The sequence below is a fragment of the Archocentrus centrarchus genome, chromosome 3 (assembly GCF_007364275.1).
Source record: "Archocentrus centrarchus isolate MPI-CPG fArcCen1 chromosome 3, fArcCen1, whole genome shotgun sequence".
Classification (NCBI taxonomy): domain Eukaryota; kingdom Metazoa; phylum Chordata; class Actinopteri; order Cichliformes; family Cichlidae; genus Archocentrus; species Archocentrus centrarchus.
In genome coordinates, this window is record NC_044348.1 from 14,779,940 (window position 1) to 14,804,740 (window position 24,801).

Here is a 24,801-nt window from a genome sequence, read left to right on the forward strand (position 1 = left end):
TGTTTGTGTGTTACTGGCAAATGTCAGTGCTGTAAAAAAAATATGCGATAATTTATGGCTGTTTCTTTGCATATGAAAACTTTTATTGTAACTTAAGTGTGTGTGCATAATTGCGTGTGTATGTGTGTGTGTGTGTGTGGTAGCCGTTTCATGCCAAACAGGGAGAAAAGGCCACTGTCTGACAAAAGAGTTCTCTGTGCTTGTTCCTTTTGATGTTAGCTGCATCAGTCTGTTTGGATTTTTCCACCTATGAGCTAAACCTCCAGTGGTTTCAATGCAGTGAAATTTCTTAACAGAAAAATAGTCTTTGTGCTTTACTTTGAGTGTTCAATTGTGGTCTAAAAAGGCCTAATTTACTTTGCATCTCTTTCTTTTGCTGCAAAAATTCCTTTATCTAACTGAAAAGAATGCAAATAAACAGTTTAATGTATTGAAGGTTTATAAAAATGTGGTGAGTCTAATAATTTGAGTTTGTGTTTGAGTCTGTGATCTTTGTAATTGGGAATGGAGAGCGCCTGTTTTATGTTTCCTGCCTGTAGGTGTAATTCACAGCAGGAAAAGAGCTGTTACATGCCTCTACAATAGGCCAGTTGACACCGACTCTTATTACACCACAGGGATTGCTGCACTGGCTTCATTATAATATCATTTGGGTTCACTCATTATTTGCAATTATAAATTCATTCCCCCCCTCTCACACAAATAATTAGCTTAAATAACCAATGAATAAAGAACCCAGTTCCCCATGTATTATTTACCCCATTGTTCTCAATTACCATCAAATTATGAATTCAAAGGTTTGTTAATATCTACTCTCTGTAATTAGTAGAGCTTTCTTTTATTTAGAGACAACAGGAATTCAGCCTATAGTCAAATGACAAATAGAAAGAAAGACAAACTGTTTATTGAATTACCATCCATGTAATATGTGGTTTATCCAGCGGGCATGGATGCAGTTATACTCAATAGCTACTAATATAATTTAATGTGTACGTGTGGATACAGAAGTGGGTGTTTGCAGCTGGAGCATAGTTCACAACAGTGAACTAGCGTAGTCATGACAAGAATAATATTTCTTGAGTTTGTCGTCACTGAATTCCTGTCGGATATTTTCTGTCATAAGGAACCTTATGTCATTATTTATATCATAATAATCAGAAATAGGCCTTGTTATAATATGAAAAGGATTTTTCTCTGAGTAAAAATTGATTTTCTTCATGGTGGCAGCAGCACATTGCCATATGTTGCAGCTTTACATTCAGCTGGGGTCATCTGGGTCCCCTCTCTGCCATTGTTACATCCAGCCTCAAGGCTACCACATACAGACCTGTCTGCGACTCTTGCCTTTATCTGTCTCGTTCTACTAGCCCTCCAGCCTCCCACGCAGCAGACTGTACTGTGCTTTGACAACAATGCAGCAGTAGTCAGTATATTTATCCTGTCTTGTTGATGGTGGCTTATTGGCCCCAGCAATAGAAGACTGAGGTGCTGTAGAGCAAATTAGTGACAGATCAGTTAAGCGTGACCTCAAAAAACCCTTGGCCTTGTTTAATTGGCGGTGTTGAGGCAGACTAATTGTATAAATAAGCTGGTAATGAGATCTTGGCTTATTGTTAAAAACAAGATAATGTGAGAAAATGAGCACGAATGGGCTTCAAGCTTTTTCATCTCCCAAAGTATATGCTCTCATCACTGAATTGTCTTCTCTCTATATTTGTTCTCTCTCTATTACGTCTTAACTGTGGGTACATTTAAGTTTGAGTTGGCTCAGATGCCTCAATCTGTGCACTTATTCTATCCTAGAGCTTCTAACAAAGCTCTTAAAGTTGCAGCACTTCAACAGACATGCTGAAATGAGCTTAGCATGGCCCCTAAATAAATCATTAGCAGGCAATGCTTGATGAAAGAAAGCTAAATTAAATAAAACAATTGCCGTACATGAAAACTGTTGATTAGTGGAATCTGCAGACTTGAAGACAGAATAATGAGGTAGCAGAGAAGTAGATTTTAAACATTGTCTAATATGGATTCCTATTGGTAACAGCTGTCAAGACTGGAGGTCAGACACTAACAAAGCTGTTTTAGCTCAGCTGTGGAAACTCTGACCCTCAGCCAACAGTCAATATGGTCCCAATTTTCTTCCTCTTGTTCTGTCTCTGTTTGTTCTAATGTAGGTAAATAGAGTTATCTAAGGCCCATGCTGATTTTATATTCTAAGTCCCCTGCTTTAAAAAAAAAAAAAATCTGTTATGCAATATTTTGCATACAAGGACACAACTAAATAGCTTTTTTTCCCCTGTTTTTTGAAAATTATATTGCAGGTTATTTACATGAATTCAAAATCAACCAACCAGTGATCGCTGGAAGCTGGGGATTGAGTCTTTCAGTTTTTGTAAGTATCAATTTGCCTGTTCAGCTGTTTCTGTCTTGCACACATGTCTCATACACCCCTGCTGTCTTTCACCCACACTGAACACCTGCATTAAATGAAGTGGACAATTGAGTAGGCACACAATGTATGCACAATTAGACAGTTATATAGGTGCAAAGCTACTGACACACCTTTGCACACTTATTTTTCTTGCCTCATATATTCCTTCAGTATTGTTTTGTGGTCAGTCAGAATTTGTTTTCATGTTTTTTTTTTTCATCACTGTTGTTTTGCTTTTGTGTCTTAATGTCCAATTTCTTTGTGTGGGTTTTGCACTTTTATGGTCAAATCAGATCTTCTGCTGTTTATTAACTGTAAATATTTTAAAGACCTTATGACACACACACACACACACACACACACACACACACACACACACACACACACACACACACACACACACACACACACACAGTAGCTAAATCCACCTTCACAGTAATACTGGGTGATATTGTGTGATGTGAGTAATATTGTATTTTGTAAACATATTTATATAATTTATATCTAAAAATTTTTTCTGATCTTGACAGCAGTTCCTAAAATTGTACAAATATACATATAGGAGAGGTTTTTAACATCCATAACTGTCAACATTTGCACTGTACTGTTTGCTATCACTGCTAGACCACTAGATATATGCCAGCCTATTATGAATATATTTCTTTGACAAGGCTGTAGCTTTTCTAATTCAATTAAAATTATTTGGAATAATGTAACCTGTTTTCTGTCCCGTTATAACACGTTCACACACGACTTACATTCCACTAAAAATCCTCGTTAAATATCTCTGACATGTAAAAGAAGAGGGTGAGATTATGATGGATAATCCCATAATACATATACAACAAATGAATGCTAATCCTCTAGGTACCAAAGAGACACATCCATCCTTTATACCAAAGCAGTATCACTTCCATGTTTAAAGCAGGTCAGAGTCACAGATCAAGCATTGTATAACTCTGCTTTTATACCAAAATATGAATTTAAAATGGGTTTATGTGACAATCTTCAAAGCAATATAGTAAGACAGTTTCTATGAAATGTGGCATTTTGCTTAAAAAAACAGAAACACCACAGTTCTTTTCGCATCGATATGATATTACTTTAACAACCTTTGTGCAGCTACTGCTCGTGCAGGTTTTCTAATAAAAATGTATCTTAGATATTAAACAAATAAAGGCGAGGAACTTAGTTCATATCATTCTTTTCTTCCAAATGTCAGTTGGAGATATCATGGGAGTCATATTAATGTGGCGGGAAAGCTCTTCAATAACAGCTTGGAAATGTCGCTCTGAATTCAAAGTTCATGGCCATTTACCATTGTTTAATCACACCATTTCACATCACACATGTGCCTTCTGCTCAGATGAACATGCACCTGTCTACCAGTGACCTATCTCTATGGCTGCATGTTAGCATTGTTGAGACAGACAGCCATTCTATTTAATCAAAGTTATCAGAAGCTCTCAACACTTGCATGCACCGTTGAGATATAATAATATATAGTAATAATAATATATTTATGTATTTGAAAATATGCAAAAGTAAAAATCCCAGTTTATCTGCAGAAGCTCTGTGATCAGCTCATCAAAGGCTGTGTTAATTCAAACCAGGACCTACGTCTTGCTTTGCCTTCACAGGAAGATCTATAAGAATGCACCAGAGATAAGATGCTTTTCTGCAAAGCAGCAAGAAATAGTTTTCAGTGTTTGTACTGGATGTATCAGTATAGCTGCCAAAATCTGCAAGCAAGAAACAAAGCAAAATCTCAAGCTGCTTGTAAAAACAATTGTGCTCAGGTAGTTAATGGATTGATCCCTGAAGTCTGCATAATTAAGACTCCTCCGTAAAGTGTTTGTGGTTAATGGTTATTGAATGCTATTAGGCACCTGTCACTATTTGTTAAGGAGGAAAATGCAACAAGATGCCCGTGTGGACAGGCAGTAGTGGCACCCCACCTTTTGAGACATTAATTTGGATCTTTATACGATCTAAAACCTTTGACCTGCAGGTTTAATTAAAATCAAAATAAGAGTGGAAGTAATTTAGTTTGTGCTGCTTGTATAACATATTTGATTACTCTCATGCAGAGTCATTTAGAAACACCTGAGGGGTATGTTAGACCATCTCTAAACTGGTCATACACGCTCTTTGTTAATATGCGCCATTTATCCAATAAGCCACAGCCACATGGTCTCACCGCTTTTGAGAACACTATTGACAGCTAGACAGAAGGGGAGGTTGTGGGGAGCCAGTTTGTCAGAATTTAAATAAACAGCACTTCACCATAAAATGAAAATGAACAACCTTTGAATGGTTATTCTCCAGCTATTATTTATCAAATGAGCCTCTTCAGTCCACTGACCCTGCAATGATTATGGTCAATATGCCGGAGAGAGACTGCTTGACAAAGACTGCCTAACAAAGATTTTAATTTCATCAGCCTCAATTACTTCAGAGAATCCCAGAGTGAATTTGGGAAACTAATTGCTGCACATGTCATTACCTGGCAAGAATGTATAAAAACCTGCTTAACTTTATTTATCTTCCTATATGTGGCATTTAATTAATAACTTGCTCTCTGTATTACTCAGAGATGACCTCATTTGAAGGGTCTAAACTAACTGTTGGCAATCTGATTAGATGGGGTATTATTCTTATTATTGTTACAGTGTTTTACAGACTCACTCCCAGAAGAATAAAATTCTAATATGGATTTGGCCGCTGTCCTGTCTGTTCCCTTGTACTGTAGGACAGAATTTCATCTAGTAGCTATTCACGTCAGAAAACAGGACCAAAGAACATGCCATTAATCTTCTTGCTACCCCAGCTGTGGAAAGTAATGCATAACTAAAAGTCCTGTAAAATGAATTAATGATTTCAACCATGAACTTTTCTCCCAAAAAGCCATGAATCGTCTCCAACTGATAATGCACCACGACCCTGGAGTGTGGAATCCCTGTTGCGTTGAGAGTAGCCAGTTAATTGATTCGCAAATTATTTAAACTTTGTGGGGCCCAGGGGAGTGCTAGGCTCTAATGACAGCCCGTTTTGAAGGAGCTGAAAAACTCTTCCCAGGCAAGCCAGTATTAACTTGTAATAGTAGGCTAACAAGTCCAAACTGAGCCCCAAGATGAGGTATGTGTAAGTATTGAGTATTAAATTGGGTTAGCTGAGTACTGCTTAAATTAGGATAATTCACATCCTTAATTTAAGATATAATTTTATTGCCATTTATTCTGCTTTTGCAAGGTTTTTTTTTTTTCCTTAGTGGCTCTTTTATCTTATCTTGTAAAGCACACAGTATGAAAGGCAGTCTGGTTATGATTCAGACACAAGGCTGAACATTGTCACCAGAGTCCATTTACAAAAGCATGTTGTCATTTGGCCATCAGTATGCCAGCCACTGTAGCACATTGAGCCATTAACCCTTTATCTCAATGCTGACTGGTGATGAGGCCTTTACTGACATGGACAGGGCGAAATACCGTCACCTACATTTTACTTATATACTTCATACTATGTGGCTTAACCAATTTTTAAAGGACAAGCTGAATATACAAAGTACAATAAAATAAGTATGTTCATAAGGTTTTATTGTGGTAAAGCATTTATCAAGTTATAGCTGCGTATAGCAGGCTCATCTAGCAGCATACACTCTTTACGTTCCATTGAGTTTAAGTTGAAGTTGCTGGATCGCTGTGTTAATATCAAGGAGCCTCTAATCTCGACCCATTAGCAAGTGCTGTCATTCAGACACACGGTGTCGGCCTGATTTAAATAAAATGAAATGAAGATAGTTGTTTCTGCTCCCTTGGCTTCACTCATTGCCATAAACATATGCTCTGTGCCCCGCTTCTTTCCATCTTATTTATGACTTTAATTTGTTGTGTGGGCTGCGCAAGAAATCAAATTTAATCCAATCCTCCCAGGGACCCTGTCATATAATAACATGGTAATTTCTGTGTATCCTTTTGAAAAATGAGGAAATTAATTCTTCCTGACATGTTCTAATTATTCCAGTGTGAACGGCGGATGGGCTCCCCCCCCCCCCCCCCCCCCCCCCCCCCGCCCAGCCCCCACCCCCAGCCCCCTAAGTGTCAGTTGCCGACGGGTGGCGAGGTGCTAATGCTGACCAGCAGCGCGTTTAATTTGAAACATGAGCAGACACCTTTCAACACACCTTCCTAATGTTGGAGTGGCTCACACAAATTAATTCACTACTCATCTGGCAGCTCTGACTGAGGTGTACGTGTGTGTGTGTCTGTGTGTGTGCACATGCAAGCATATGTATATATGCAGTGCATGTATTTTAGAGGATGGGGGATGGGGTCACTGGGATACCATTAGCATTAGTAAAGGTAACATAGATTGTGTGCATGTGTGTCTTGTGTGTGTGCACACCACTACTTCACTATGTGTATAATCATATATATATATATATATATATATATATATATATATATATATATATATATATATATATATATATATATATATATATCCCTGAAGTCTGTGGATGATGACATGCTGCACCAGGTATCACCATATTTCAGTGGACTGGGTGTTGAGTTGGTGTAAAACTGGAACACTGAGTCTGCTTGGATAGTTTTTTTTCCTCCCCTATTTGGATCTCCCTCCTCTCAAACCTACACTACCTTTTCACACATTTCGCTTCTCCATTGAAAGTAATGAAAGGCTTATTTAATTAGACTGTCATCAGGCAGTCTCTAACACATCACCTCAGCTTTCATGGGAACACCACTGACAGGGATGCTGGGGAACAATAATATCATCTTTAAGGCCTTAAAACCGTTGTATAATCCATTTTTAGGTGTTGCTAGTCCAAAACAACAAAATCAACAATGATCATACATACGAAAATTCCCTAAAAAACAAAACAAAACACAGTTGCAATTGTTTTGACTGCTGTGAAGACCTGGCCTATTTAACTCCACAGCATTGTATTTATTCGGGCTTCTCGGTGAAGAAATGTGTCTCTACTCTAATTATGTACAGTATTGAAGCAGCTGAGACAAGAGCCCAAAAAATAAACAAAATTCGCTGAACTTTGGAGTTGGGTTAAAACCACAGAACTGTAATTGATTTGGTGTGTGTTGTCTCTGGGTCACAGAACAGAGGGCTCATAGCTGTGGCGTCATGGTCGAGGAGAAGAGAACACGGCTTTGTGAGTGGTGGGTGGGTCCTTCTGTGACTCAGAACAGGGAGAGGTGTCAACATGGCCGCCTGGCCCACAGGGATTAAAGTGCCTCCCCCTCCCCACACCCTGCAGGGTTAATCACTGCCATTTTGGATCCATGCAGAGGGAGCAAATACACTCTCCATCACTGTGGAACAACTGAGACATAAGCAACCAGTTAGGCTGCCACTGTGGGTAGATGTACTTCATAAGCTTCTTTCCACTCAGTACAATATAGTGTTTTGAGCTCTGGTTTACTTGTTTTAAAAGGGCTGGAGTTCCTGGATCAGTGCATACTCTTGCTCGCCTCCTCTTTGGATGTTGCTACCCTATCTCATTGGGGTTTATTTAAAGGATATACCAAGTAACCTGGGATGTAGTTACTGGCTGGATCTGTGTAGCCAACTTCTGTGTCTCGCTGTGCACCCCGCACTATGTGAGCCTGTTAATGACTGAAGGCTGAGAGTTCTGTCTCGTGCCAAGACCCACATTGCTGCTGGCGGTGCATTAAATCAGCAGTCAATTTGACTGGAAGTTTGAAATCTGGGCTAGGTTAAGGGGATGTGCTGAAGCCGTGTTAATAGCTAGCTTGTTGTCCATATGGTACTGCTTTAATAGAGCACATTTGTTGCAGATGGTGGGAGACTTGGTTAGGCAGAGGCAGCTTTTGGCAGAGGCCCGTTCTTCGAAAGGGCTGCCGCGCTGCTCAGACTGGGCCAGGCCAACTTAGTGATGTCTATCCTCCCTGCTTCTTTCTCACCAAAAAGCCTGCCCTTGAATTGCAGCCTAGCTTTAATTTAAAGACATTCTTGTTTTTTTGCATTCACACAAGAGCAAAGACAATATGGCTCAGTCACTTTTTCCTTAGTTTTTTTCATTTTCTCTCCAAACCGCACCTTTACTTCCATAGCCTAAGCTCAGTTGTTTCTGACCACAATGGGACCGTAGACAGCAGGCACAGCTGAGGAAACACAAGCACACGGAGTAAAACAGCAAGGGTTATGGAATATAACCAAAGATAAAGATAGAAACTGAGTACAGCCTTATCAATTTAATTTTCACTATTTTTACAAGCATGCGGAAGGATTAAGGTGTCAGTAAAACACTCACACACACACACACACACACACACACACACACACACACACACACACACACACACACACACACACACACACACACACACACACACACACACACACACACACACACAAAAGAATAGGCTACTGCTCTTTTAATTTAAACATTTTGGCTTGTTTCAGATTTCTAAACTTTTTCTGTATGTCTAAAATATGTATACATGTATCAGATTTTCTTTATGTGCTTCACAGTGAATTCATGTTTGGGTTGATAATTGTTTTAGTTTGTGTGTGCCAGCAGTTGACTATGTGTGCTTTTTGCACTCAGAGAAGTGAGGAGACACGCTTGATCTGCTCTGCACTGTTTGACGGTTGTTTTCTCACGTTGTCACTGGCTTGGTGTGCTCTGGCGTGGTGATGGTATTATGTGCACTGGGCCCAGCTGAGTGGAGAAAAGAGCAGAGCAGCAGCGCCCCTGGCTATGCCACTCCCGCCTCCCCAGACACCTTATTGTGAGAAAAGTCTCGGCTGAGCCCTCTGGGCCTTGTGGATCCACTGCCTTGCTAAGTGCTGGCCAGACTGAAAGGCACTGTGTCCTTGGGCCCGGCTCATTCTTTCCATTCTCTCAGAGGCTTTGTCTCATAAGCCAAGAGAGCAAGGGGAGAAAATGCCAAATTACACCCATGTCACTAAAACTTAAGGTGTTTAAGGACTGAGATGTCATTTGCTGTTGAGTTTTGTGTTATTCATGATGATGAGTGAGTGCAATAGGAGAATAACTTCAGAAAAGAGTATTTTCCTTTCCAATGGTGTTAAAAAGTAGTGATTTTCACTGCAGGAATTTTGGTATGAAGTCTTTATGGCTCTTGAATTGAAAAGATATGAAAATGAATAAAAGGACAGTGGAGAAATAAAAGTGTTGAATGGAAATAGCTTATTATAATGCTGAAAATATTTCTGCAAGAGATCCCCACCATATTTCAGAGGCTGAACATCTTTATTGGGCTTGTTGTGAGATCTGAGAGACATTTAATTTTCAACCACGGATAAAAGTTCCACTGACAAATCTGTTCCTTGAAATTTCTGCCCGTTTTTCCCACTTAAAGCAAAGCACATGGAAGTCCTAATCAATTTTCAGCCAATCTTAACACAATAAAAGCACAGATTATACAGACCAATAACACGGGATAATGGAAACCTGTTGTAAGTCAATTTTAGTCATGTGTCTTCAGTATTTTTGTGGGTAAAGCTTCTGAACGACCCCTGCAAGTGGTGACATCATGACCACATCCTTTTGCCTCACTGGCGCTGTGAATTCCAGCTTGGGTCCCCTTGCGGCCAGGCTCCCAGAAGCCACAGCACCCTCGCTACACATGGGCTGCAGCTGGACCACCGCTGGCTACTCTGAAGAGACTAGGGCTGCTCTGGGATCTGCGGTTACACTGCTGGATGTACATGCTTATATGCGCACACAGCAGTGGAAAGAGTCTGTATGGAGATCAGTAGGCAGAGTTTATTTGATGCAAACATATCATCAGGCTCTCAGTGCAAAGCGATGCTGTATGCAAATCCACTCCCTGGATGGAAAGAGGTATAATTAATGATGTCAGTTCATAAAGGACAGGATGGGTTCCGAGTCATATTTCTGCTTTAATTAAAGACATAAGATCTCATATGAAGAAGATGTATGATCTCTGTGTTTTCTTTCTTTTTTTCTTTCTTTCTTTCTCTTCTTGTTGTTGATGCTTTTTTTTAAAATACTCATTTCATAGTGAAAATGGTTTTCTGTGATTTCTCCTGCCAGAACCCCACACGCTGACATGGAGGGCTTTCTTCGTAGCAGCTTTTTACTGAGGTTAGTTTCATTTCCGTTATTGCCATTTAGGATCAAAGGTCGGGCGAGGGTGGTAGCGGGCTAACAGGGGTTAAACTCTCTGACACATGTTAGCGTTAGACTTTGTCCCGTGTGTGCGTGCACATGTCTGTGTGTGCGCATGTGTCTGTATATTTGAACATTATCAAACACAGATTCTGACATATTTACCCAACCTGTTTGTTATGATTGTGCTCATGTAGTGTGTGACTGAGTAGCATGCTCACTCTGATAGCCTTAAGTCAGACTGAAAGCACACATCAACAGCTTGAGGGACACATGAGCTGGCCTAACCCCTACCCGCCCTCCCCCTCCTTCCTCTCCATTTCACAGCTTAAAGAAACTGCAGGTCAGGATTTCTGTCTTTAAACTGCATGCCTTTGTCTGACCACTCTCTCCATCTCCCCTACTAACCACCCCTAATCAGGGATGCTGGGGTTACTGGGGTGAGGCAGTTGCTGGCATATTGTTCTGGTGATGTACTGCTGTTTCCTGTTGTGCTCTGTGTTTGTATTCAGCGTGACATAAAGATTTACATTTTTGTCTTTACCCTTCCTGTGATTCTAATTAAAAATTTGTGCTGTCATTACACACAGAGGAAGTAAATAAGAGAGCTTATTTACCATTGGCTCCTTTCCTAGTCAACCACCTTCTCTAGGCTCCAGTGTTGCTCCCTAATTAGGGTTGGCTCATTAAAAGCCACAGCAGCAGCATCTGCCTTTCAAAGCTGCTGTCAGCCAAACTTTACTAAAGCTAATGAATCCTCTTTGATTTCTTTTTCAAAAGGTCACTTATTTGATTAAATTAACAGTGTTTTTTTTTTCTTCCTCAGAACTGTTGGGGGCATTTTAAAAAGAAAGGACAATTTGATACCATTACTCTCACTAGTCAAAATGTCCTTCAGGAATTCAATAGGAAAATCTCTCATGCATTTAAATGTATTTATCTTTAGAATTCAACAAGCTTGAGTCCCACATTTATACACTTAAGAAAGAAGCTAGCTGATTTCAGAGGTTTAACAGAACTGAAATTTGGTCCAAACCTAATTTTGTAAAATCATACTGCACAACTTGTACTTAGAAGGCTGTTTTCAATGTAGGCATCTCTGACTTTAAACTGAAAGTGAAAAACTGAAAGAGCAAATGTTTTACCTAGGCATTTACCTATATTGTCTCTATGTGTACTTACAGTACTGCTCACTGTGGTAAATAAATAAAATAAGTAATGCAAAAATGTACAGTTACTGTTTTATCTTTCAGGGCATGGAACCAATTTATTTTTGGTGTGGTATATCTAGTATGGTTTAACAGGAGTTATTCAGGTGTACAGCATGTTAAATTTTTGAAAGCATGCTGCTATTGCATTCCATTGAATGACAGCGTTTAACTCTCACCACCTGTCAATACAATTCAGGTGGAAAACTAACTGTATTAAAGTTGAACTGCATTCGGCAGGGTGCAGGATGAAGCCAGCATGGTGGGCGAAGGGTATCTTAAAGTGATACTTCCATGTCCGGCATGTACAAAAATGAGAGGGCAAATAATGGAACGTGACCTTTGACCGTGGCTCTCTCAACAATTTCCTTTTGTTCTCACAGTCGAGAGAAAACACTGTGATTATTTTAAGTAAACACATTATTGCGCTGCTAATCCACATCCTTCTGTCAATGTCTGTTTTAATTAAAGGAGAAGCAGCAGCAGAAAGATATCACGCACACTGGCTGGAGATTGGAGGCCTTAACAATCAGGCCAAGATTAAAGGCAGGCTTTGCTTCAGGGTTAGCCCTTTTGCTTTGATAAAGACTTGTGTCCTGGAGTGGGCTGTGGGGTGGGGGCAGGGGTGAAAGGGGAGAAAAGGATGGAAACAGGGGCAGATGGATGTGGCAGTTAGACATTCCTCCAGTGTACAATCCCAGTATCTTTCTTCAAACAGCAGAATTAGGTCAAAGGGAGTTTTCTGAACAAACTCATTCATATCTACTCCTATATGCATTTGTTATTGACTTTTTTATAGTGTACTTCATATCACGAAAGCATACCAGATGTGCCTTTCATTACTGTAATGAATCACAAGTTTGCTTTTGAGTCACACATACGGAGAGTTCTTAGCTGTAAAAGTATCCACTTTCATTTTTGACAACTGCTGCTTCCTAATGGCACCTGATACACAGCCATCGTGAAAAATACATCAAACTCAAACAGAAATACCCTTATTTACCCCACAGCTCGCAGACTTTCTATTGTATAAGGAAAATATCATACATTTCAAATTCTTGGTATTTGTAAAATTACAGCATGCAGTGGAGACGGTATCTTTAAAGGACAATTGTTTTTGCTTGCATTATCGTAAGCCTCTCATGTTGAAAAGATGGTGTGTTTCCACTTCAGATCAATTTTTTATAGGTTTATGATAAGTATTTAACAGGTTTTTGTTTGTGTAGTCACACAGGCTGGGAAATGAGAATAAGTGTGACAGAGAAAGGGGAAGGAAGAAAGAGTGAATGCAGACATATGAAGAGAGAGAGAGAGAGAGCTAGAGAGAGAAAGAGAGAGAGAGAGAGAGAGAGAAGCATAAAGGTAGATCAGGGAGCGAGGAGGAGGAGGGAGAGAGAGAGAGAGAGAGAGAGAGAGAGAGAGAGAGAGAGAGAGAGAGATAAGCATAAAGGTAGATCAGGGAGCGAGGAGGAGGAGGGAGACAGAGAGAGAGAGAGAGAGAGAGAGAGAGAGATAAGCATAAAGGTAGATCAGGGAGCGAGGAGGAGGAGGGAGACAGAGAGAGAGAGAGAGAGAGATGTCTTCAGTTTCTGTCTACTCCCAGTGGGCAGGACCTCCCCGTACATTTCTGCCATTATTTGATGTAATGAAAGGAGAAAGTGTGTAACACTGAGATTGTTAATTAATTTAGTCTAACAAGATGAAGATAAATGAAACCCACTGAAGGTTGACTGGGCTAAGGGGCCCACTTAGCATTCCTCCTGCCCTCGAGCTCTGTCTCTCTCACTCCTTTACAATGGAGCACAGCTAATAGGTATAGCACTGTGTTTGCACAACCCCACTGAGCTCTCACCCAGCAAGTTTAGATGTGGAACTTTCTGATAAAATATTTTATTATTCAGCCTCTTTTTTTAATCATTGTCTCCTCTCTGGGATCTTTTAACTTCCAAACACATAGCTGATTCCATTTTTATAATGCAGTTAGCTTTAGAGGCCAGATATGTGATTATCTAATGGCGTAATCTTGATATAAGATAAAGCTCAGTTGACAATTACTACAAAGCTAAACTGGCTTTTTAAAGTACATGTATGGAGGTGCTGGTTAAATATGTCCTAACAGTTATATGTTTTCAAATGGGTGGAGGTTATATAAATGACCCTTCTCTCCAGTGACTCTGTGGCCCCTTCACATGAGCCTGTGTGACTCTGAGTGTTTGAATGAGTCTTCTTCTAATGTAGCCCAGGGACTATTTGAGCAAAAAGCAGTAAGGACATTTTTCTACAAAGACAGACAGTTGTCTCCATCCACAGTCCAAGCAAATCAGTAGTCTATCGAGCTCCTGCCTTTGTGGACACTTTGTACAGGATCTTCATGGCAGCACAGACCAATCATTATGGCGCCCATTCTTTGCTCCCTTAGTTCTCAAGTCATCCACAATGGGTAGTTGATTGTATGGAAAACACCAGAACAATTATGCCCTCTGTTTTGGTGGCAGGGCAGCGTTTTAAAGTGCGATCCTCAATAATGGCCTCATTATTGTTATTCTTGGAGCAGGCCTCAGGAGAGAGAAGTAGCTGCTTGTAGTACGTCATTATTTCGTAAATTTCGATTAGCTCATCACGCTGTCTCCTGGCAAACAGAATCATAGCTAATTAAAAGTGAGTGAGCGCTCTTGCCTGTAACTTAAAAGGTAGCACTCGATAGGCTGTTAATATGAAAGAAATGGTAAAAGAAAAAAAAAAAAAAAGGAGGATTAGCGCTGTTACCCTGGTAACTCCAACTTCCATCTGTGAGGGAACAATGAACTTGTGTTCCTCCACCACCTATGCTTGAAAAACAGAAAGCAAGGAAGTGAGTGTACTGAAAGGACAAGACCCTTTTTAAAAAACAAAGTGGGATCCAGGTCTAATAAGCTTTTTTTTTGGTGCGAGTTGTTAGGCGAGATCCCCGGAGGATAGAAGAGCAAAAGAAAAAATAAAATAATACAAAAATAAAGGTCAGTGGACATCGAGGGTTTTTACAAAAGCTATTTGTTTCGTGAATCTATGCGTCTGTCCAAGAAACAAAAACTCATGTTCGGCCATTTTAGGGTGCGTAAAGGAAAATGAAATTTTCAGATAACGCTGCTGTATTAAAAGTCTCCTCGTGTAATACTATGACACACAGCCAAAATATAAAAACATGTCCTCAGCTGACTGAAAAAACACGAAGAAGACACCAACGACTTAAAGCTGATGGAGCTGACAGAAGCTTTTCAAATCGTCTTTTGTGCTTTTTCTGTCCACATGACTTTCTTACATCAAGCTATTCTGAACTTTTACGTGCAAACAGATTATGTAAAAGAGCTTTAATTTAAAAAAAAAAAAAAAACTACCCTTTTAGCACTATAGTGTCAATATTTTAGTTAAAGCCTTGAAGGTGATTGGAAGGTGATGAAAATGCTGGTTTCATTGTGAGTACTCGTTTTCTATAACATTCATTTAATTCCAGCCAACATTAACACAAATTTCTTATGCTTTACTAGAAAAATGGGCTTACACTTAAGAGCTGCTAAAGAGCTGCTACACTAAAAAGGAAAACTCCTGCTCTCAAACACTGCTGACTTATAATGATCCATGACTATGGAGGAACACTATGCGTTTCTCTTTGAGTTTTATGTCCCTTATTACAGCTGCAATACGTCCGCTCACATTAAGCTAATTTATGGCTGAGGCCAGCGTAACAGCAGTATAGGTTAATGAATTTGGCATTACTAATTAAATGTTATTGAGGGATGAATATGAATCCTGTGGTCGGGACAGACAGCAGAGAAAGGGGGGAGGAGACAGATGAGACAGAGGACTTTTTCTGCACTGTCTCTTTTCCTCACAACAAGTAGAATGTGGGAGGTGAAGGTGGAGACGGCACAGCGTTTGAGGTGAAATGGAAGACATCTTTGTTTCATTACAATGCCATGACAAAATACTTTCTCTGATTAGATGCACCCCCAAAAAAAGAAAATTGTTTATAGGCTCACAAAGTCAAATTTTCTAGAAGGAAAAAAAAAAGAAGAAAAAAACAACTTCCAAGCAACGCAAAAAAGCAATGCAGTAAATAAGTCAGACAGAAAATAAGCAAAGTAATGCAAAATCAGGAAGAAGTTATATGGAAGAGATTACTTTTTTGATATTGACCCCAACAAGAATTGTTAATATCTATATGGACAGTTTAAATCTGATTTTTCCTGCCACTCTCACTCTCCCTCTGTTTCACTAACGCCTCTGCTCTCCATGTCTGACATACTCTCCCTGAGAGCTAAGCCTTTCAATTTAGATTTCAATTATCATGTTAGTTTTGTGATTAGACTTTAGTCCTCCAGGAATCAGACCTCTCTGCTCCTCTCTATTCCACTCTATTCCACTTCCCCTGCAATCACATCCCATCTGATGAATTGCGCATATAATTACGGAAGTTATTGAATATGCAGATCACTGCTGACTCTTGGTGTGCAGTTCATAATGCATCAGCTCTAACTGTATCAAACAAGAGTCTCTGATAAAGACCCACTCTGATAATGAGAGGGGGCCAATGTATGCCATTAGTCAGAGACAACAGACACCACAAAGGCTGAGACTCGATTACAACAGAGCCACGCTACAGTCTGTGTGCCGCTAAAGCTGGAACTTGACTCCTGGAGCACCCAGTTCTGCCACTACAACCAGCACAGCACAGACCAGTGCACAAGGTGTTTATGAATCAACCAAAATGAGGTATTTCCCCCATGTTACAGTATGTTGCTACCATCGTCCAATGATGCAATCCCTTAGAGGCTTCCAGAGAGGGGAGCGAAGCACTTTACAGGCACACCCACAGAAGGGGAATGTGGGAAATGTTTAAATTTTTGATAGCTTTTAGAGAGCTTTTTTAAAGCCTGGCTTGTAAGTGAAAAGAAAAAGGGCTCGTGCTATAATTTTTTTTTTTCTTTGCATTTTGCCATTGAAATACACTAGATTTGCAACTCCTCAACAGGTCCAAAAAAGCCTTCATTTTTTCCACATAAAGCCAGTCTTTAACTATAGCTTCACACACAATTGAGAATACAGGGAAGGGGGAGAAACCAGGCCCTGTATTTTTAGCTTAGCGCTATAGTGATGTGGCTGCCATTTATAGCGGCTATGCCTCATATGCCTGATGCTGGGTGATTGCCCTGCTGACACCACAGAGAGAGAGAGTGTAAAGAATGTACACTGGCTGCACAACGCGATCTCCAATACATGCTAACGGAATAAGGACAAGATTAACACATCATTCAGTTTACCAAAATGCATATTTTATTAACTGTTAAAATAAAAAAAAAATTGTTGAATTCAGGTAGCTAGAGTGACCAAAGTTTATGCTATTGATGATCCAAAAAAATAAAATGTTCATAATTTTTCACCTTGTCACGTTCTGGATGCAAAACATTTTTTTTTATTTTTTTAAATTTCACTCTTGTTTTCTTTAATACCAGCTCACCTTGGCTACATGCACCTGACACCACTTCTTGCTAAAGAGGAGTCAAGAGGCACATTTTACTCACTATATTTGGTTTACTCAAAAAAGTGCATGTTTGTAATTTTCCTTTTAAATACGTTCACAGCTGTTTAACTGGGAATCTTTAAATTATCTTTAAAGCAAACTAAAACAAAAACATCACCAATTGGCAATTTTTTTCCCCATACCTTGTGTTCACAGTGGTGATGGATCTTCACTGCTGTGGATGTCGTAATTAAGAGTAAGAGCAGGGTGCTGTGGCACTTTACCTAGCCCCATGCTATATTTTTAGGTTAATAGGATTGAACATGTTGACACCAACTTATATTAATAAGAGGTTAAAAAAAAAGTGGCTTAACTTTCTTAAAGGGGATTACACAGGAGTTCCAATAGCAGCATTAGTAGGTGACTAATTGGCTGACACACTTACAGAAGATACACAACTTTTGGACAGCGCTTGTGTTCAGTGTTAAATGCCTTAGTTTTCTATAAAGTGAAAAAGGGAATGGTTTACAGAAGTGGCCAAAAGATTTGACTGCCCTTTACTGCAAAGAGTGGGTTGCAAGTGCAACGACCTTTGTCAGGTTCCAGCTATTGTTTGCAGACTGGTTACACACTCTACAGGCTGTGAAAGACACATCTGCTACCTTTAGCTCAGCAGAGCGCAGGCAGTCAGTCAGGGTTGTGAGTGTGCATGTGGTTGTGTGTGTAAATGGGGTCCTCAGGTACCCTGCCGAGCAGCTGAGCTACGCCCTTATCCTCTTATCAAATATTTGTCTGTCCTTCACTCTTTATTTGCCTTCTGTTTGCTTTGTTTAGTGAAATCTATCTCAGGCAGATTGATAAAGTTTCCAGAAAGTTTGCAACATTTTGTCTGTGTTTACACTTACTGTGTTTCTGTGTGCAAATTATCCATACTTATCATGTATTGTACTTGAGACTTTGTTCATGGCTATCTGACAATGATATGGATATTTCCTCCTATTATTTAAATTATTTAAGTTTGAGGAGCCAGAGTGGGGTATTTTTGTTTGATACAACAGCACAATAAAATTGGTTCAACTTTGCAGAAAAGACTTAACATAATATACGAAACCATATTTGTTTTATGTAGTTTTGATTGACTTCCTGACTGAGATCCAAACAGTGGTCATAAATGATTTAGGACAAAGGGTCTCTTTGTGTTACTGGGGGCCCAGTTGAAATGGAGGAGTAGTTTGAGATTACTAGATTATTTCCTACTAGACCAGTGAGTGAGGCAAGGCAAGCTGCAGCCCTGCACCGTGCTGTGCTGAGGCTGAGTATAATGAGTGTGGTGGCAGGGAACCACAACAGAGCCGGGGCACAGGCTGCCTGGGAACCAGAGACCCATGGCCCACAGCCAAACACACACACATACACATACACACAAATCCTGCTGCACACTTGTGGCTTTTTAAGAAAGCAATTTAGTTAATGATTTCATTTTGGAACCCTGTCATGATGCATGTGTCTTCTGAGCTAGCCAGCAAAAGAATTAAGGGGAAGCAAATGCAGAGGAAAGGGTATTAGTAAACACAAGCTCCCCCGTTACAACCACAGAGAAAAATAACATACATCCAAGTGTAATGTGGCATTCGCTGTGAACACAGCACAAAAATCACATGGGTAATAGACTGTGGTAGGTATAACGCTTGTGGCTCCTGCTTCTTTTTGCATCGCTCTGGACAAATACAAAGAAGAGCTGAAGCACAATACGAGTGGTCAGACACATGGTTAGCAGCAGACCGGTCTGAACATTTTGTGTTTCAGTCAGCATCTAATCCACTACAGTACCCGCTTCCATGGAGTGGAAATACAGCACATTTTCCTGTTCAACCATGTCTGTCAGCTCTCTGATTTTATTAGAGCTATGTTTCACATTCATTTACTCAGGTTTTCTCTGCGCGGCCCCATGAATGAAACCATTTTAGCATTGCTAAAACAGCAGCTTGTACATGTCTTCTGTGAACCAAATTTTTGGGCAATTACTCAGATCAGTGGCTGGGGTTTCTCCTTTTGCTCTTCAGATCTCATTTTTTCTCCAGCCTCTCTCTCTCTTTTTTTTTTTTTTTCTGTATCAGCTGTCAAGCACATGTGGTAACTTTTAACCACCTCCAAACAGAGCTGGGTGCCAGCCATTCATTTAGCCCTTCACTTTTTCTTCACATCCAACCTGTCAGAATGACACACACTGTTGACCATGCTTTCTATTCAGCACTGGCAAATTAATTGGTTTCAGAGGTTTAAATCAGCAATCAATGTCAGTTTCCCAACATAATAAGCCTTAATCATAAATCTTTGAGGTGTGGCTCGTCTGACCCCTATTCATCATGGCTCAGCTAGATGGCCTCATCTGGGTGGAGCAAATGAACTACCCCTGTTTTGATTTTCCAATTGACATGTCACATGAAACATGGCTACTCTGTGTGTCCTCCCTGGTTCTATCCAAGCCGTTTTCCTAACAGTCCTTAAAAAGGAAAAAGAAAAAAAAAAAACACAAGGTCCCAAAGACAAAAGAGGAAAAGAAGTCCCTTCCCCTTGAGCAACAGTTTTCAATGAAATCCATTAATTTATTCAGAACAAGAAAAAGAATAGTGGAAAGAGAGGAAAAAAAGCCAAAGAAGTACAAGTAGGTCTAACTGCAGATAATAAGCTGTTATCCTCCCATCCCCTAGAACATGAATAGAGCAGCTTAATTCCAGCAGAGTTAAAGGTAATTTCCTCGCTTATCCCAACAGAGGAACACAAAACTATTTTTCTTTCTTTATAAAATGAAAACTATCCAATTTGTTGACAAGAACTTGTGAAGTACATTTCTACATTAGGATAAAAACAAAGGAACAAGGATAGTGACTGAGAATACATGCATACAGTACACCGACCAACAGCAGCTCTACCAAACCCAGTTCTGCTGCTTCACTTTGACACTTCAGTTGCCGGTGACGTCCTTGCGAGACCTGTGAATGAGGTTCTGACTGCTGTTCAGCACAGTTTTCCCTCTACTTTCATAAATCAGTCGTAGTCACCGATTTTTCATTGGTTTTCCTGCTCCCTGTAAAATTGCTCCATTATAATTAGCTGCTGTCCACATTGTGGTATGGATGCTTTTGCTCAAGACTTGCTTTGTTCTTTTAAACTTCTCCTCCCTTTTGAGATTTCCATGCTCCCTTTAGACTTATTTTTCTTCTCTTTGGCGAGTTGGGATGCATCCCTTTACTTCTGTTTGGCACTCTGCACAATCTCCTCTACTCACTATTCTGGCAGCTATGAGAGATGTTACATTGGGTTTGTTGAAGTGCATTCTCTAGTGCACAGAAGAAGTTATCTTTATAAATAACAAAGTGGACATGGGCTGAATAGTGCTTTGTTTAATGTTTCACAAAAAGGGGCCCGCTCTATATTTCATCTGTCACTGTTGCTTTTCTTTCCTTAAACAATGCTCGATTGTTTTCCATAAAAAAATTTCAGGTTCCATGAACAGAGGAATTCTGTATTATTATGTTCCTGCCAAATTCCAATCTCTGTTTTCCTTCTCCTGTTCACAAAGGGCTCATAACTTACTGCAAACTATTAGGCAAGCCACAAAGCTTCACTGTTGCTCAGCAAATAAGTTTGCTTAAGTGCAGCAACAGCAACAGAAGGCTGTTTGGAAAATCCATCAAAGAAGGTCCGGAAAACAAGAAATGTGATTAGTAAAAAAAAAAAAAAATAGCATCTTCTGGTGTGTGTATTTCCCTAAGCGGCTGATTCATATTATTCTCTGCACTGCTCCTCTAGCGGATAATTTCTCCTATGGTGCGAATCCAGAGAAAAGGCCAGTGGTGATTTTTTTTGGATGGCCATCCCTCAATTGTGAGGGCATACGCATGAGTGAACTTGTGTGTATCCCGGGGAACTGAGAGGCTGTTATGCCATCCAGCTCTGAGCTTGTGTCCTGGGATCAGGAAAAGGGCCAGTGGCACAGAGGACCAAAAGAGGAGGAGAAGCGGGAGGAGGTAAAAGAGGGATTCAGTGCGTGAGTGCTCATCGACCCTTCCTGAGTAGACAGACAGGGACACTTAAGCACTCTTACACCTGCATCTGCCTTTGCCTATCGTGGGGGGCGAGGACACCAACCACGCTGTCATAGCAGCTGCACAAGTGTTTAAAGTGAGATACAAGACAGTTCCTCTTGCGGCATATTATTGCAAATAATTTACCCTGCAAAGTAATTATCAATGCTCTGCTCAGTATGTAAAGTGTGCACTTCAGGTGGCTTGCTTAATTTGCTCTGGGTGGCTATCATTTGAGCGTGGATTTTTAGCTGCGGTAACTGTGGCAGTTTCTAATAGAGAAGGCATTAGGAGAGAAAGTGAAGTGAGGATGAAGTGGCGCCGTAATTGAGTTGACTTTTTGCAGGGGAAGGTCAACAATAATGGAGGAACAATTTAAACAATTCATTTAGACAACTCTCCAGTCGCTGTACAGTAGGTTACCAAGTTGGAAAAATCTGTATTTTCTCAAGCATTTACTATATTTCAGTACTATAGTACTATACTTGGTCAGCTGAGATGCGAGAGATTTAAGTCAACTTCTGTATTACTGGCTGCTACTGACTTGCAAAAAGCAGCTCTCTTTTAGGGACTGACCATTTAAAAAAAATAAGCCTATGTGTACGCACATTATATGTACCGTATGTGTGGGTCTGCATGCACGTCGATGTGCAAGTGCATGTGTGTGAAAAGGAAGCTCACTGTGCACGGTATACAGCCGGTATTATGAGTTGATTATGTATCCAGGAACCTGGCTGCTGCACAGCATGGCACAATCACAATGGAGGGTGATAATTTAATTGTGCTAAACGGTGGAATCCGTGTCAATGCTCCTCCAGCTGGGAGCTGTCAGGTAGTAATATCTCATTATGGCAGGTGAAGAACCCAGAGGAACCCTACCATGACACCTGTTAGAACAGGAGGAACCCCTGAAGGGAAATACACAGATGATTTTCTCTCTCTGTCTCTCTCTCTCTCTTGCTTTCTGTGTCTCCCGCGCACACATGCACACACACTAAGCGTCTGCGCTATTATAGTTATCTGCTCCCCGCTTAATTTAAGATATTATGACCCTGTGTTTTTGATTTATTATTAGCTGTACTGTATGTGTAGTACGCAGTTAATAGAGGACAATATGATAACAGTGTGATAATAGTCATACCCCTTTTGTTAACTGGCTGTATCAGTAGCTCATGTGAGTACACTACAAGTGCTGAGTGTGAATGCGTCATACGTGATGCATATTGGCCAAATGTGCACACTGAGACACGGGGAAAGAAACCTCTTTATTTGTCATTGTCTGCTTTTCCATCCCTTCAAATTTAATTTCAATTTTTCACTCCTTGCTCCACTGAAAACACATGAAAGAAGAGTCTAATCTCCTCCTCATTTCTGGGAATCATAATCAAAACTTGAAGGCAAAAGACATCAGCAGTGAGACAGACAAGTGGGCAGGGGTGGGGTGATGGGAGTGACGGTGTGGAGTTACTTAGGCCATTGTCTATAAAAGGTAAACTGTGTGACAGAGTAGAGACAGAGGGTGAAAGTCAGTCAGACCCTTTTATGATGAAAGAGGAAATGGGATATCTGAGGACATATGACTTGCCAGTCACAAGACCCCCAAGATGAGCAGTGCACAACACTCCTCTAATACTTACCAATTAAGCAGAGGTTGCTTTGCACGATGATGAAACATTATCTCAGGGAACAATTCATGACTCAAAGCATTCCAGGTCATATGAGCCCATGGGCTGGGGAACTTAAGTCCTAATCCTTCAAATGTGCGCAATATTGTCAGCTATATATAGACTGGGTATCTTTTCAATCTGACCCTCCCTCATCTCTGTCTTAAGTCATCAAAGTGACTGGGGCTTTGTCTTTGAGAGAGATGGCTGTGTATCTTAGACTTATCATGATGACTTTAATTAGTGCACAGCCTGCCAAGGAATTGATGAGCTGGCTTTTCAGTTCACCTCATTTTTATTGTTTTATAAAAGCACAATTTCGTCATAATTTTAAGCAAACCCGAGTCAGGTATTAAGATGGATAAAACAAAACCCGGCTGTTTTGTAGATTTTATTTTGAACGGACGAGATTCAAAGGGTGTATTTGATCAGAGCATATAATCAGATTTTACATGCTTTGGTGGTACCTTCATTCAGCTAAATTCTGCTCTCTCTTTTGCACCTCATCAAATGTCTTTGTTGTTTCTGTGCTGATCTATTGCACATGTACACCTTTAGATCACAGCTCTGTGCGATCTGCACTCCAAATATGAGAAATAAAATACTGTACGGTTGCCCTCAGATATTTCCAGAGAATTATTGCCACACTTCCCCCTTTCCCTTTTAATAATATGAGGTAGTATTGTATGGGGCTTGTCAGAGGTGGGGGTGGGGCAGAAGGGCTTCTCTGCACTCTTTAGCTGCCTGAGCGCAGCCCTCCCAGCACTGCTAATAAATTATTAACTCCTGCTGACAAATACTGTTATGGAGCTGCAGATCTGTTGCATTCTTTAACAAGATTGCTGTAGACACATGTTACAGGAGGATGGAGTCTCCATTGCTCCCTCTTCTTCGTTTTTCTCTCTCGCTCTCTCTCTCTCTCTATCCCATTCTCTCACTCACGCCTCACCAGTTTGACTGATGGCTGGAGACCAAAGTAAAAGTGCCTGAGAGACTGAATATTTTAGTGGTAAAATAATACCACTTGATTTACTGTGTAATACAAAAGCAGTGCTTTGTTTCACTCTCACACTCCATTGAGGACGAGGTGCTTGTTGCGCTTCAGGCTCGAGCTTTTTGAGAGCATGAATAAAAAATATGTCAGAATATGTGCTCGGCCTACTCCCACCACACACACATATGCCCGCACACACACACTCCACGCCAATAGACCAGCTCCTACTCCCTCTACTTACCATTACATGCATGCTCTGAACTTTGCTCTGACTTCTGATTGCCACTGAACTGTGTTCAATTTTGAGCTCATTTTCTCTTTGATATAATTGGAGGAAACAATTTAATGACTGATTGAAATGAAGGGCTGAGTTGTGCTAAAAGACCCGGCCAACAACATTTCTAGGCACACAGGCTAAAAAGACAGAAGAAGAGACAGAGAAGCAGACAGGCAGTCAGGCATGGGTCCACTCCCGGAGTGCTGTCTACCTGACTTGGTGGGTTTGTTTGTACAGCTGCTCAGACACAAGAGCTCAGCTTAGGCTACTATTGTTTAGGTCTCAATTCAGTGCCCAGGTTGATCTGCGACTATGTGCGAGTGAGTGAGTGAGTAAATAAGAGGCATAGAGAGGGTGGTAATGCATAGAGACTGTCGCACTTAAATATACTCTACCACTGCAAATTATTTAATAGTCAGTACAGAATTTGCTTTGCTTTAGGATAAATTCCAACCATACATCTCAGATCTTCTGGAATTGGTGT

At 40.4% G+C, this 24,801-nt stretch overlaps 1 protein-coding gene across 2 annotated transcripts in view; it reads left to right on the top strand.

Moving 5' to 3' along the window:
• Window positions 1-24,801, top strand: part of sox6 (SRY-box transcription factor 6) — a 125,797-nt gene that overhangs the window by 16,942 nt on the left and 84,054 nt on the right. For both annotated transcript variants that reach the window (XM_030722782.1, XM_030722791.1), the window contains exons 2-3: window positions 2,322-2,392; window positions 10,515-10,565. In XM_030722782.1, the coding sequence (XP_030578642.1) occupies window positions 10,531-10,565 (35 nt within the window). In that variant the 5' untranslated portion in view covers window positions 2,322-2,392; window positions 10,515-10,530. The remainder of the gene's footprint in view (window positions 1-2,321; window positions 2,393-10,514; window positions 10,566-24,801) is intronic.